The sequence below is a fragment of the Neophocaena asiaeorientalis genome, unplaced genomic scaffold, assembly GCF_003031525.2.
Source record: "Neophocaena asiaeorientalis asiaeorientalis breed wild unplaced genomic scaffold, Neophocaena_asiaeorientalis_V1.1 scaffold150, whole genome shotgun sequence".
Lineage (NCBI taxonomy): Eukaryota > Metazoa > Chordata > Mammalia > Artiodactyla > Phocoenidae > Neophocaena > Neophocaena asiaeorientalis.
In genome coordinates, this window is record NW_020176571.1 from 10052 (window position 1) to 24970 (window position 14919).

The following is a 14919-nucleotide window of genomic DNA, read 5'->3' on the forward strand; positions in this document are numbered from 1 at the left end:
CGAAAACACCACTAACTGTTCCTTTCCTTTTTGAACCCTTTCCAAAAAAAAAGAAATTCCTCATTACTTATTAAATTAAACCCAAACTTCTGAGGCTAGATCAAGACCTTCTACATTCTGAGCCCCACTTCCCTTCCATCCAGGTGTGTGGATGACCTTTGGACCTTGAACCTTGCCCTTTCAAGCATGCCACTGGGTATGCTTCTCCCTGTAAACTAACTGTCCTCACTCTAAGCCCCATTTCAGCCTTCAGGCTTCTCCCATGGCCCCCAAACAGGAGAAATTTCACTTTCCTTTGAATTCCTGTAGCATTAACCCTTAGTATAACCCCCATTAAACTAAAAACTCCTTTTGAGAGAAAGAACTTTATTCATTATTGTGTCTGGCACACCATCTCACGGAGAGTAGGTGATCAATACATATTTGCCAAATAAATGAATAACAATTACAAAGCACTTGAGTTTTATGTAATTGATACAGGTTCTAAAATTTTTTAAATTATAAACAGAAATGATATACAGTCAGTACCAACCAGTACAGTAACCTTAGCTGTAAAATATGGAAATAGTTCCCTACCACTGCCCCTTGCCACCTGACTGCCCCCTGCTACCAGTGCTCGCCTGGTTTCTACTCCCCTGGTAGCCTCTGGGCTCCACAATCTCCCAGCTAAAGGACCACCACCTTGTACAGCAGGAGTACTCCAGACCTGATGCAGCCATGGGGCCAGGGTCCACTGGTGGAAGTATCCACTCTGACTGATCCAAACCTGCACAGTGTCACTGTTAAGTATTTTGATAACCACCACTGATAATAAATAAAGTTTAATTAAACAATTTCAAAACAGTGCCTCTCCTCACTGCAGAATATCTTAAAAGAGTCTGCAGATCCAGGAACAGAAAAGGAAAATGATACTCTGCAGGTCTCTGAAGGTTTAGGGTACATCCATTAGGACTCAATCTTCATGTAAACCAGAAGATATGCAGTTTCCTGCCTAGGAAGAAAACAATTGCAACAGCGTCACAGAAATGAAACATTCATAGTTAATTAATACATTATTAATTCACGATAGGACACCCGTCAGAAAACTTTCCAGGTTATTGGATCAAGTCTTCATATCCATCACCTTAGAGGGGACAAAACTGGTGACCTGGGAAAATAACTATTATTAAGCTGCTAGTTAACGTCTCAATCAGGGGTTGACAAACTATGAGCTTGTGAGCCATATCCAACCCTGTTTTTGCAAATAAACATAACTGGAACAAGCCCACGCTTATTCACCCACGTATCATCTGTGGCTGCTTTTGTGCTGCAGAGGCAGAGTTGAGGAGTTGCGACAGAGACTTTGTGTCCCAGAGGCTGAAACATTCACTCTCTGGCCTTTTACAGAGAAAGTCTGCCAAATCCTGATCTAAATAATGGGTTATCAGGACCTCCCTGGTGGTCCAGTAGTTAAGAATCCACCTTCCACACAGCAGTTAAGAATCCGCCTGCCAGCGCAGGGGACATGGGTTCGAGCCCTGGTCCGGGAAGATCCCACGTGCCACGGAGCAACTAAGCCCGTGCACCACAACTACTGAGCCTGCGTGCCACAACTACTGAAGCCTGCGCGCCTAGAGCCCATGCTCCGAAACAAGAGACGTCACCACGATGAGAAGTCCGTGCACCACAATGAAGAGTAGCCCCTGCTCGCCACAACTAAAGAAAGCCCATGGCAGCAAGGAAGATCCAATGCAGCCAAAAATAAAAGTAATTAATTAAAAAAAAAAAAAGAATCCGCTTTCCAATGCAGGGGACATGGGTTCGATCCCTGGTCAGATAACTAAGATCCCACATGCCGCAGGGCAACTAAGCCTGCGCGCTGCAACTGCTGAGCCCGCATGCTCTGGAGCCTGCACGCCGCAACTAGAAAGAAGCCCGTGCGCTGCAATGAAAATCCCTCGTGCCACAACTAAGACCCCATGCAGCCAAATAAATAAATAAATTTTTTTTTTTAAATAATAATAATGGGGGATCACTGACAACCAAAAGGTAACAAAGAGTGGGCATCTAAGGAGATGCTTAGAAGAAAAGGAAGAGAAGACGAAAGGTACAAGGTGGAGGCGGGGAGGATTCCAAGCACGAATTTCACCTAATTCATTGGTTTCCAAGTGAAGGCCTACGTGTGCAGCTGGGGTCATCCCGCACATCATGCTTAGTGTACAATGTCACCTCTAAGCTTAGCAGGAAAAACTTACAAAGTCTCTGCTTTACCTTCACCCAGCTTTTTTCTCTCCAGCTTCCCCTCTGTAGTTATTGATTTTTAACAATTTAGTTATTGTTATTTACTACATGCAAGCCACTGTACCAGACAAAGAAGGAGGAAAAGAGTGATCTTTGCCTCCAAAAAGTTTGTGGTTAATGTGAAAGAATGTTATGTAGGCGAACACTTACAGAGCAGTGGGATCCTTGCTGTAAAGGAGGTGAGCTCCAAATGCAGGGAAAGCATCTGAGAAGCTCCTACAAACCTGCCTGGATGCTGCTGGGAAGGCTTTACAGAGCAGGTGGGCACGAGCAGAAGTACTGAAGCATGAGAGGGGGGTTGCCGCAGTGACAAATTAGGAAAAGGCAGCACAGGCCGGGAACAGCCCGCGCAAAGCTACGCACAGCGTGATATTTGGGAGCCACTTATACTTCAGTACTGTTGGAGTCTAAACTGCAGGAAGAGCAGTGTGGTGGGTGGTACTGAAAGATGAGGCTGAGCAGTATTCACTAGGGGGCCATCCAAAGGCGAGTGGCAGCTGAGTCCGTGAGCGTTTCATAGAGCAGCTAGCACCCTATACTGCCCAGGGTGTGTGAGCGCGTTGGGACCCCACCACCCCAGTGCTCTCTCACCAGCGGTAGCTGTGATCTCCATAGGTACACTGGACGTCTTCCCAGGACACCTGGAAGCACACAGAGAAGGTGAAGCAGCCCTCCCTCACTCACCCAGACAAACCCACCCCCGTTACACCCATGACCTGGATCACCTAGTGACAGGTGCCATGGGTATGAAGTTTCTTTAGTACACTGTCCCTCTATTTAAACTTGGTGTTGACGAGCCAAGATTTTCTAACTCTTTCTGACTCTTCTTGCTTTCAGTAAGCTTCCCCCAGAGCACGAGGCTACAGGGCACTGAGCCTAGAATCCCAAAAACCTAGACACTGAGCTAAGTGGAGTAGCAGAACGCTGTAAACCAGACAGGGACTCCATGCAGAAAAGGGCTTCAAAGCCCACAAAAGGCCACACACACAGAGAACAGGACCACAGCATGTCTGGGCCTTGAGGGCCCATCTAGTCCTGGCTCAGAACTTATTAGAGGTGCAGAATCCAGGGCAAGAGGCAATTCCGGAGGATGTTTCTCACCCAGGAAACGTTGGAGTCGTTGAAGCAGAACCATTTTCCATTCACAGTACTCCGGACATAAGCACAGTAGTGACCGAAGTCAGCCTTCCCCACATGGGCAATCACAGCGAAGAGTTCATACTGTCCCCCACGCTGAAGGACACAAGAACAAAGAGAGCCCCATCATCCCTCCTCTTCTGACCCTCGTCTAGGAGGAGGAAACTACTTCATCGTGCCTTTGCTCATTCAGTGCCTTTCTCTGCCAGGCACTGGTACTTCCAGGGCACTAGAAAACCGTCTTTGACCTCAAGACTCACAGCTAATTATGCCAGAGCTGTAATCCCATGTTTTATACCAGGTGCATTTGGAGGTAAATTTGGGAAGAACCACTTTTCGCCCCAAAAGGGAGAAGGAATGACCTGCTGAGGAAAGCTCCCAGAGAAGACGTGCTTGAACTGATCCTGAAGGGTCATAATGGCACACGCGTGATGGAGTATGGACCAGGAACTGTGGCTGCCCGGTGGGAACAGAACAGTGCACCCGGAAATGCAGCTGGGGGTGCTGGGAGCCATGGGATTAACGTCCACAAAGGCCAAGTCAGGAATCAGAACTTTATCCCGAGCAGCAGGAGCCGTCGGAAGGCTTTACGCAGGGGAGCAACATCATCGGATTTGTGTTTGAGAAACACTGAAATAACGTGGTGTGAAAAATGGACTGAGAGTTCAAGTGAGGCAGAGCCAACGGGACAAGTTAGGGAACCACGATGGCACGAGGAAGAAGTGTTGAGAGCCCAGCCATTACCCCCGGGATCAGCCAGTAAACGATAATAAGCATTATTAACACAGCAATTACTAGCTGACTGCCAGCACCTGGCCAAGTCTTCCCATGCATTGTTCCATTTAACATCCACAGCAAACCTGTAAACTGGGTGCCAGCATAAATCCTACTTTGCAGACGTGGAATCTGAGCTCAGGGAGCAGAGTAATTTACTCAAGGGTCAGAGCTCATAAAGAGAAGAGGCGGGAGTTTAACCCAGGCCTGCCCGGCTTCGAAGCCCAAGCTCTCGACCCCTATACTGAGGAAGTGAGGGTGAACGTAGAGACGAGGGGACAGATTTGTGCAAAGTTAAGGAAAAATAATAAGTTCCTTTGCAACTGATGGATATGGTGGTGGGGGAGCAAGTAGGGGGCACTACAAGGATGAACCCCAGATTTTTGGCTTGGAAATTAGGAAGACGCTGCTGCTATAAGGTCACACATGGAACAGAGGTGTCTGGGGATGAAGACAGTGCATTTGGGGACCGTGTGACAGCACTGAGTAGGAGGTGGACACACTGTTTGGAGGTCAAGAGTGAGACCTGAGCAGGAGACAGGGACTGGAAGTCTTCAGTTTGAGGTGATTGAAACCATGAGAATTAATGAGATGACATTCAAAAAATGGGAAGAAAAAGGAATGGAATTAAAACTAAATACCAATAAAAATGGGCAGGAAAGGATCCAGCAATGGAGAAAGAAACCCCAGGAGAGAGGCCTAGAGTAGGCAGACTTTGAAGGAGAATAGGATCAATAACAGAATATCACAAAAAGATCAAGTAAGGGAAAGACCAAAAAGTATTCACTAGGTTTGGCAGTAAGTCTTTCTACTCCCTCAAATCTTAGCAAGTCAAGATAGGAGAGAATTCTCTGTGAAAAGACAACAGTGGCAAGAGAGAGAGTTTTCACTGATTGTGAGCAAGATCTCCACATGAGTTGGGAAAATTGTACTTGTTTTCTCAACACAGTCAAATAATATCCCTAACCTGAGACTTTGAAACAAGATCGTGAAGGGGACAGGATGAGGGTAGGACAAACGAAGCTTAGTCCCCCAAAAGGGAGGGCTAAAATCATTCTCTATTCTCACGTGGGGATGTTACACTGGATTTTTTTTTTTTACATCTTTATTGCAGTATAACTGCTTTACAATGGTGTGTTAGTTGCTGCTGTATAACAAAGTGAATCAGCTATACGTAAACATATATCCCCATATCCCCTCCCTCTTGCGTCTCCCTCCCACCCTCCCTATCCCACCCCTCTAGGTGGTCACAAAGCACCAACCTGATCTCCCTGTGCTATGCGGCTGCTTCCCACTAGCTATCTATTTTACATTTGGTAGTGTGTATATATGTCAGTGTCACTCTCTCACTTCGTCCCAGCTTACTCTTCCCCCTCCCCGTGTCCTCAAGTCCATTCTCTACGTCTGACTCTTTATTCCTGTCCTGACCCTAGGTTCATCAGCACCTTATTTTTTTTTTAGATTCCATATATATGTGTCAGCATACGATATTTGTTTTTCTCTTTCTGACTTACTTCACTCTGTATGACAAGACTCTAGGTCCATCCACCTCACTACAAATAACTCAATTTCATTTCTTTTTATGGCTGAGTAATATTCCATTGTATACATGTGCCACATCTTCTTTACCCATTCATCTGTTGATGGACACTTAGGTTGCTTCCATGTCCTGGCTATTGTAAATAGTGCTGCAGTGAACAGTGTGGTACATGACTCTTTCTGAATTATGGTTTTCTCAGGCTATCTGCCCAGTAGTGGGATTTCCGGGTCATATGGTAGTTCTATTTTTAGCTTTTTAAGGAACCTCCATACAGTTCTCCATAGTGGCTGTATCAATTTACATTCCCAACAGTGCAAGAGGGTTCCCTTTTCTCCACACCCTCTCCAGCATTTGTTGTTTGTAGATTTTTTGATGATGGTCATTCTGACTGGTGTGAGGTGATACCTCATTGTGGTTTTGATTTTCATTTCCCTAATGATTAGTGATGTTGAGCATCCTTTCACGTATTTGTTGGCGATCTGTATGTCTTCTTTGGAGAAATGTCTATTTAGGTCTTCTGCCCATTTTTGGATTGGGTTGTTTGTTTTTCTGTTATTGAGCTGCATGAGCTGCTTATATATTTTAGAGATTAATCCTTTGTCAGTTGCTTCATTTACAAATATTTTCTCCCATTCTGAGGGCTGTCTTTTTGTCTTGTTTATGGTTTCCTTTGCTGTGCAAAAAGTGCGGGGCAATCTCTGGATCTAACTCTCAGTTCATGAGAAATACCAGGGCTAGAGGAGTATGTTAAATAAGACCCGCCAGCCAATTCTGGATATACATTTAAAAAAACCTTCAAGCAAATAAATTTCAAGGAAAAGAAAAGGAGGAGAAGCATCAAAGAAACTTAACCTGAAGAAGAAAGAAAGGCAAGGGGGAGGGAGGGAGGAAACAAAGGTAAGCATATACAAGTGTAGACTTTATTTGGCTCTAGATTCAGACAAAGCAAACAACTTACAGGACAGTCAGGGAAATCCAAATATTTACCGGCTATTAGAGGATATTAAAGAATCATAAGACGGACTTGGTCATGTTTGGAAAAAGAGTGCTTATTCTTTAGAGAGACATAATGAAATGCTTACAAATGACATGTATGGTGTCTGGGATTTGCGTCAAAATCATCCAGTAGAGCTTTGGAGAGAGAAGAGGATGGGGTGTAGGTGAAGCAAGAGTGGCCATGAGTTAGGTAACTGTTTAAGCCATTGGTGGATGTGGAGATTCATTCTATAATTCCTCACAAGTCTTTTCAAGAGGAAAAAAAATGTTAAGATATATTTCATTAGGTAGGCTGTGCAAGTGGAAATAAGGAAACTAGAAGGAAAGAAACTGAGAATCCTATGAAATGTACATGCCCTGAACAGGGAAGGAGCCACTATAACACGCTGTCAGGCCTCAATGTTTAAAAAACCATGGTTCTAGAGCATGGATAGTAAACCGCCCAGTGGAACAAAACAGAAAGTCCACACATGGACTCACATATGTATAGGAATAAATGTAGCATTTTAAACCTATGGAGAAAAGACATTTATGTCACTTTTTTCTCAGAATTTCCCAACAATTCATTAGCTCAAGACAATTGAATCCAACTTGACTCTGAATCAATTTGGCCCAACGTGCTGGCTGCTTTCTTATTATCCCCGAGGTAAGCATAAGCTGTCGGAAGTAGAACGTTAGGCTGGGGCTCTATTTAGAACCCAGGGTGCTGTGGTTACCTGTGGCTACGTAAGCACTGCACATCCTATTTAAAAGGAACGTTCTGACTTATGGGTTCCTTCCCTCATTGCTGTGAGGTAGATGAGTACAAATCCAATCATCAGAAATAAAGTCTTTTGAATCTTAAAAGAAATGCAACGGCCAACAGCAAATGTTGGTGGCAATGTGAGGCTAACAGCCCATCGCTGTTATCCAAGAGACTCGGGTTCCCATCATTAAACTCCTTTTTTGAAAAACAAGTGTTTCTCGAGTGTATGAATATGTTTCTATGAATCATACCAAGCCATTGGTGACCGTCCCTCCCTCTGTGTCCCGACCTCGGCCACCAGAGAAGAGAAGGATGCTCAAAATGCATCTCTGGTGATCTTGATGCCAATCATCTCAGGGGAGGGAAGACAAACAAAGGACGGGGTGTCTTACGTGGGGGGTGGAAGGGACACGAGGGGCCCTCACCTGCTCCTCAGCAGTGCAGGGCTCTCCCTCCATCTCAAGGAGCTTATTTAGATCCAAGTTCTGGGGGAAACACAGTGAGTGGCAGATCTTTTCTGTCTGCAGATTTTTGCTGGAGAAACGCAGGAGGTGGATGGTCAGTGTCTGGGGCAGGTGGGTCAGTGTCAAGACCTGGAAAAAGCAAAGTCACCGTGGAGATGAGTCCCAGGCACTTGAAACAGGTCAATTCCGAGAAACACCAGGGCCGATGGTATGTTCTTCTTCCAGAAAAGAAGGGAGCGGAATGGAATCACACGGTAAGGGCCCCGCCTGCTGGATCTGCTGGGCCTCCCACAGAAGGCTCAAGAAGCCCAGGGCTCCGCCCAGGAACCCAGGGGAACTACGGGGTCTGCTCCCCTCCCAGGGGAGTCTGGCCCTGAGGGGAAAACAGCCCCCGCTCTTGTGCCTTCCCCCGTCCGTCTCAGTGATGGGGTCCGAGGAGCGTACCCAGAGCCCTGGAAGTCACAAGCCCCAGGATCCCCAGCCTGAAGGGATTCCCTCCCTCAGTGGGAGGCCCCCAAGGGGAACCCCAGACGGGCCAGAAGCACCCGGTTTGGGAGCAAGTACCTGCTTCCAGCAGGTCTTCTTCTCACAGTTCCCACAGAAGCACTTGTCCTCGCTGGACAGCTCCCTGGGCTGGAAGAAACAGCGGAGGGCGTCCTCCTGTCCCAGGGGAGCAAGGGAAAGGCAAGGTTATTACCTTCTGGGTACAACCCCTCACCCTGCCGATGAGCTTAAACTTCTCTCCTCGTTTTCCCCAGGTCCCCTAACATCCACCCCAGCGTGGTACACGTGCCAGGGTCTCAGGAAAGACCTACGTTTTGGAGGAAGCAGTGAGGATAAGGGGCCGTAGGAGGAGAAACGTTTTTTCCCCGCAAATGAAAGGAGAACTTAGCCAGAGCCATGCAAAGGAAGCGGAAATGATTTTTTAAAAGCCAAGGGTGGATTAAAGAAGGAAGGGGGCACCAGAATCTCTGGGCTGTGCGGGAACAGAAAACTCCCCACAAGGACCCCTCACCAGTGTTTTCAGGGGCTTTGAATCCATGTCGAAAAGAGAGACGGGGAGGGTCAGCATGCTGCTGCTTCTGTCACTCTCCACGGTACATCCAAGGCAAACGAGGGACTCCCTCACACGAATGGCATAGAGGGCCTGCAGCCTTGCTACCTGCAAAAGGGAGGGGGAGGAGGATGAAGGTGCAGAGAAAGCCGCGAGTAAGCAGGTCCGGCCAAGCTCCAGCGCTGGAGCCACCGCACACAGCTCCGGAAGGGCAGCCGCTCTCCGCTCGCTCACAAAGGCGTAGAGAAATCACAGCAACTGCACTATGCAATCGTGCTAAGCATTTTACATGCATTTCCCCTTTCAATCCTCTCTACACGTCACACGGACAGCATCTTCACCTTCTGAGCTCTCTCGTTCTAGGACTTACCAAGTCCGCATCTGTGATTTGGTCTTTAATCAGGTTCCAGACTGTGAGGTAGAGCTGGGCAGCATCATGCTGGACAAACACTGGCCAAAGAGAAAAGTAACGCCCAGGGTGAGGACCCAGGGACACCTGTCCTGCCCTCCTGCCCCAGCTACCTAGATGCAGGCGAACACTCATGACGTTGCCTTTCCCCGCTTTCAGGCTAAGTTTCCACAGGATGTTCGGTCATGAAAATGAAAGATAAGCTTGGTATTGATTTTGAGAACTCCTTTTAAAACTCAAAGTCCAGCCCCAGCCCCACTGCATCACACAAGTCTTCTGTCCTCTGAGTTGCCACCCACCCCTGCTGGCCTCCGCTGGTGAACCCAGCTACACAAAACCAATAGTCAGTGGTGGATTCTCTCCTATGTCCCTGCCAAGCCTCCAACTGGACTCCTGTGGCCACTGACTTCTCTATGCCTCTCCGTATTTTCTTTATTCACTCCCCTTAAAATTGAGCAGTTTCCCAACACTAATACCTGACCCAGGTCTTCCCCAAAGGTGTATGGGAAAACAAGAAGGGAAATAACCTTCTCAGTGATAGAGGGTGCTAGCGGAGAGGAAGCAGGAATAAGCCATGAATCCTACACACGTGAACATCAGGCTACAAGCGGTGCACAGGGGTGAATGAGTCCATGTCCCCGAGTTGCAAAGACGTTGCAAGAAAAGGTATTAAACATTCATATCTGCTATCTCAACACCATTTCCTCCATGATACTTATCACAATCTGTACTTAATGTTTTGGGGTTGTATTTTGTTTTGGCCTGTGTCTCTCCTCTAAACTGTCAGCTCCATGGAGGCAAATACTCTGTCAGTCTAATTCCCTTACCAGCTCAGTAACTGGCACATAACAGGTGAAAATTACATATTAGTTGAATGGTTAATTAATCCACATTCCAAGCTAATAATCCCAAACTGTAGACAAGCAGCCTGGTAGCAGGCTGCACTGATGCAGTCTCCAGGGAATTATTTTCAGAAGGCTGTCCACCACACAGGACATAAAGGGAGTCGCGTCAGCTTGCCACGTAGAGCCACCTTGCCACATCTGACCATCCCAGAACCAGAAGTCCCGATTCATCTAAGAAATACAGGGATGCTTGCCCAACCCATAACTTCCTTCACACCTGCTACGTGCAAGGCATTGCAGAGGCCAGAGAAAGTTCCTATCCCCAAGAAACCTATAGTCTAGTGGGAGGCAAGTATCCATGTACTCACAATTCAAAGAAGAATTTAGGGCCTTCCCTGGTGGCGCAGTGGTTAAGAATCCACCTGCCAATGCAGGGAACGTGGGTTCGAGCCCTGGTCCGGGAAGATCCCACATGCCGTGGAGCAACTAAACATGTGTGCCACAACTACTGAGCCCACGTGCCACAACTACTGAAGCCCGCATGCCTAGAGCCCGTGCTCCGCAACAAGAGAAGCCACCGCAATGAGAAGCCCGCGCACCGCAAGGAAGAGTAGCCCCCGCTCACCACAGCTAGAGAAAGCCCACACAGAGGAACGAAGACCCAACTCAGCCAAAAAAAAAAAAATTAATAAATAAATTTATTTTTAAAGAAGAAGAAGAATGAGAAAAATTCCCCAGGTGTACAAACTGCTATGGAAAGCTAAAGAAAGGTGACATACAACTAGGAGAGTGGAGTGCGGGTCTCTGTAAAAGCAGGATGCCTGCTTTCACCACTTCTATTCAACACAGTACTGGAAGTTCTAGCCAGAGCAATTAGATAAGAAAAGAAATAAAATGCATCCAAATTGGAAAGGAAGAAGTAAAATTACCACTGTTTGCAGATGATATAATCTCATATGTTAAAAGACTCCACGAAACAAAGCTTTTAGATCTAATAAATGAAATTAAAAATATGATACAAAATCAACACACAAAAGTCAATTGTATTTCTATACATACATGAACAATAAACAATTTGAAAATGAAATAACACAAACAAATCCACCTATAATAGCTTCAAAAACAATAAAATACTTAGGAATTAACTTAACCAAATTGGTAAAAGAGTTGTATTATGAAAACTACAAAACACTGCTGAAAGAAATTAAAGAAGTCATAAATAAATGGAAACACATTCCATGTACATGGACTAGAATATTTAGTATTATTTAAAAGTCAATACTACCCAAAGCAATCTACATATTCAATGCAATCCCTAACAAAACCCCAATAAGATATTTGCTGAAATAGAAAAACTCATCATAAAATTCATATAGAGTCTTAAGGGACCCCCAAATGCCAAAACAATTCTGAAAAAGAATAACAAACTAGAGGACTCACACTTTCTCATTTCAAAACTTACTACACAGCTATAGTAATCAAAACAGTGTGGTACTGGCATAAGGACAGACATACAGATTGATGCAATAGAATAAAGAGTCCAGAAATGAATCCTCAAATGTATGGTCCAATAATTTTTGACAAGAGAGCCAAGAGTATACAGTCGGGAAAGGATAGTCTCTTCAACAAATGATGCTGGGGAAACTGGATATCCACATGCAAAGAAATGAAGTTGAACGCTTCTAACTGCATATACAAAAATTAATTCAAAACAGATCAAGGACCTAAATGTAAGACCCTAAACAATAAAATGCTTAGAAGAACACATAGGACAAAAGCACATGACCTTGGATTTGGCAATGACTTCTTGGATGTGACACCAAAGGCACAGGTAACAAAAGAAAACATAGAAAACTTCAACTTCATGAAAATTTTTTAAATGTATGCATCAAAAGACAGTATCCCCAGAGTAAAAAGGCACCCCACAGAATGAGAGAATATATTTGCAAAGTATATATCTGATAAGGGATTAACATCCAGAATATATAGAACTTTTAAACTCAACAACAAAAATAACCCAATTCAAAAATGGGCAAAGAACTGGAATAGATATTTTTCCAAAGAAGACATACAAATGGCAGTAAGCACATGAAAAGATGCCCAGCATCACTAATCCAAAATGGGCAAAGAACTGGAATAGATATTTTTCCAAAGAAGACATACAAATGGCAGTAAGCACATGAAAAGATGGCCAGCATCACTAATCATTAGGGAAATATAAATCAAAACTACAATGAAGGGCTTCCCTGGTGGCGCAGTGGTTGAGAGTCCGCCTGCCGACGCAGGGAACGTGGGTTCGTGCCCTGGTCCGGGAAGATCCCACATGCCGCGGAGCGGCTGGGCCCGTGAGCCATGGCCGCTGAGCCTGCGCGTCCGGAGCCTGTGCTCCGCAACGGAAGAGGCCACAACAGTGAGAGGCCCGCGTACCACAAAAAAAAAAAAAAAAAACGACAATGAAATACTACCTCACAGCCCTTACAGCTACTTCAGACCCCCTGCAGCTCTCTCCAAGGATGGCACAGTTATCGAGGTCGTGGACCCCAGCAGCCTGAGCCAATGAGATATCACACCCACCCAGACCCAGAGCCACCACAAGCCTCACACCACCACACCTGGATCACAGCACACCCCAGCTGCAGGTGAAGGTCCTTCTTAGCAAAGTCCCTACACGAGTACGAGTCTACAGGGATCATGGACAATCAGGGACACGTGATACCACCAAAAGAAAACAGTAAACATCCAGTAACTGAAACCAAAGAAATGGAGATACCAAATTGTCCGAAAAATAATTCTAAATAATTGCTCTAAAGATGCTCGGAGAGCTACCAGAGAACACAGATTAACAATTTAAATAAATCAGGAAAACAATACAAGAAAAACAGAAGTTCAACAAAGAGATAGAGAACATAAAAAAGAACCAAAGGGCAATTTTGGAGCTAAAGAATATTGAACTGAAGAATTCAACAGAGAGCTTCAAAAGCAGACTGGACCAAGCAGAAGGAATCAGTGAACTAGAAGGCAGGTCATTTGAAACTGTCCAGTCAGAGGAGCAAAAAGACTGAGAAGGATTGAAGAAAATCTATGGGACTCCATTAAGAGAAACAACCTACACTTCAATGGAGTCCCAGAAGAAGAGAGAGGAAAGGGGGCCGAAAACTCATCTAAAGAAATAGTGGCTGCAACTTCCCAAATCTGGGGAGAGATTTAGACATTGAAGTTCATGAAGCTCACTGGTCCCCAAACATATTCCCTTCGAACAGATGTTCTCCAAGACACATCACAATACTGTCAAAAATAATGTCGAAAATCAAAGACAAAGAGAGATCTTAAAAGCAAGAGACAGGAAGTTTATCACCTACAAGGGAACCCTCATAAGACTATCAGCACATTTCTCAGCACAAACCTTACAGACCATGGGAAAGTGGGATGATAGGGCAAGTGATGAAAGGGAAAACTGCTGATAAAGAAAACTGTATCCAGCAACACTGTCCTTCAGAAATGAAGGAGAGACAAAGGCTTTCCCAGACAAAGAAACACTGAGAGCTCATCACCACTAGACCTGCCTTACAAGGACAGCTGAGAGGAGTTCGTCAAGCTGAAATGAAAGGATGCTTGTTGTAACAAGGAAAGAGACTGAATCAATTCAGTGGGGAAAGAGTAGTATTTTCAACAAATGGTGCTGGAACAATTGGATGCCCACATGCAGGAGAATGAAGTTGGACTCCTATCTCACACCATTCACAAAATTTAGCTCTAAGTGAAACATGGATCTAATGTAAGAGCTAAAAGTATAAAACCTAGAAGAAAACAAAGGAGAATGACTGCTAATGGGTATGGGGTTTCTTTGGGGGGTGATGAAAATTTGCTAAATTTAGATTGTGGTGATAATTGCACAACTCTGTGAAATACTAAAAACCTCTGAATTGTACATTTTTAATTGACTGAATTTTACAGTATGTGATGTATATTTCATTAAGGCTGTTACAAAAAACTAAGCTATTTAAGAGTTTCCTTTTGTAGAACATGGTTTCTCCTTATGAATCCTTTATTCTGTTTCCCTAGAATCCTTTACCTGCAGTTGAAGCAGCTTTGAGGAGACTCTTAGGCTTACTTACTCCACTGGGAGGCAGAAAAAGAGTGAGTGTGGAAGTAATACATGCATAGATAACATCAGTGCTGCACCTGGAAGATGGGGGTTCCTTAAGATATCTCACATCCACACACGTGCCTCCGACACAAGGGTTTCCTTCCTGTTCACTCACTGAGCCTCAGTCCCCCTCCTCTCCTCTCCTCTCCTCTGCTGCCCCCTCCCGTGTCCCCTCCCCCTCGCGCTCCCCTGCCTCTCAGAGCACCAGGCCAGGAGCCCGAGCTCCTGGAGGAGGACCGCCTTACGTGGTACATTGTACATCTGGAGACAGTAGGCCAGCCCCATGGGTCGCACCGCTTTCTCCCGGCTGTCCTGCATCTTCTCCAGTAGCAAGAGCAGCTGGAAGGGGACACTTCTCCTCTGCTCCGCAGCTCCCCTTGGCACTGTCATCCTGCCGGGTGAGAACAGCCACGAACCTCCCTGTCCCCGCGGTTCCCAGTGCCGGGGGCACACCACAATCACATGGGAGAACTTTCAAAAATCTCACGTCCAGGCCACTCTGCAGACTAGCTACATCAGAATTTCTGG

The 14919-nt window shown here is 45.6% G+C and overlaps 1 protein-coding gene across 2 annotated transcripts in view; it reads right to left on the bottom strand.

Moving 5' to 3' along the window:
• Positions 1-349: 349 nt before the first annotated feature.
• Positions 350-14919, bottom strand: part of USP18 (ubiquitin specific peptidase 18) — a 25695-nt gene continuing 11125 nt past the window's right edge. For both annotated transcript variants that reach the window (XM_024733011.1, XM_024733012.1), the window contains 8 exons: positions 14637-14782; positions 9361-9440; positions 8952-9098; positions 8501-8596; positions 7898-8065; positions 3382-3513; positions 2872-2921; positions 350-991 (listed from right to left, as the gene is read on the bottom strand). In XM_024733011.1, coding sequence (XP_024588779.1) covers positions 946-991; positions 2872-2921; positions 3382-3513; positions 7898-8065; positions 8501-8596; positions 8952-9098; positions 9361-9440; positions 14637-14782 — 865 coding nt within the window. In that variant the 3' untranslated portion in view covers positions 350-945. The remainder of the gene's footprint in view (positions 992-2871; positions 2922-3381; positions 3514-7897; positions 8066-8500; positions 8597-8951; positions 9099-9360; positions 9441-14636; positions 14783-14919) is intronic.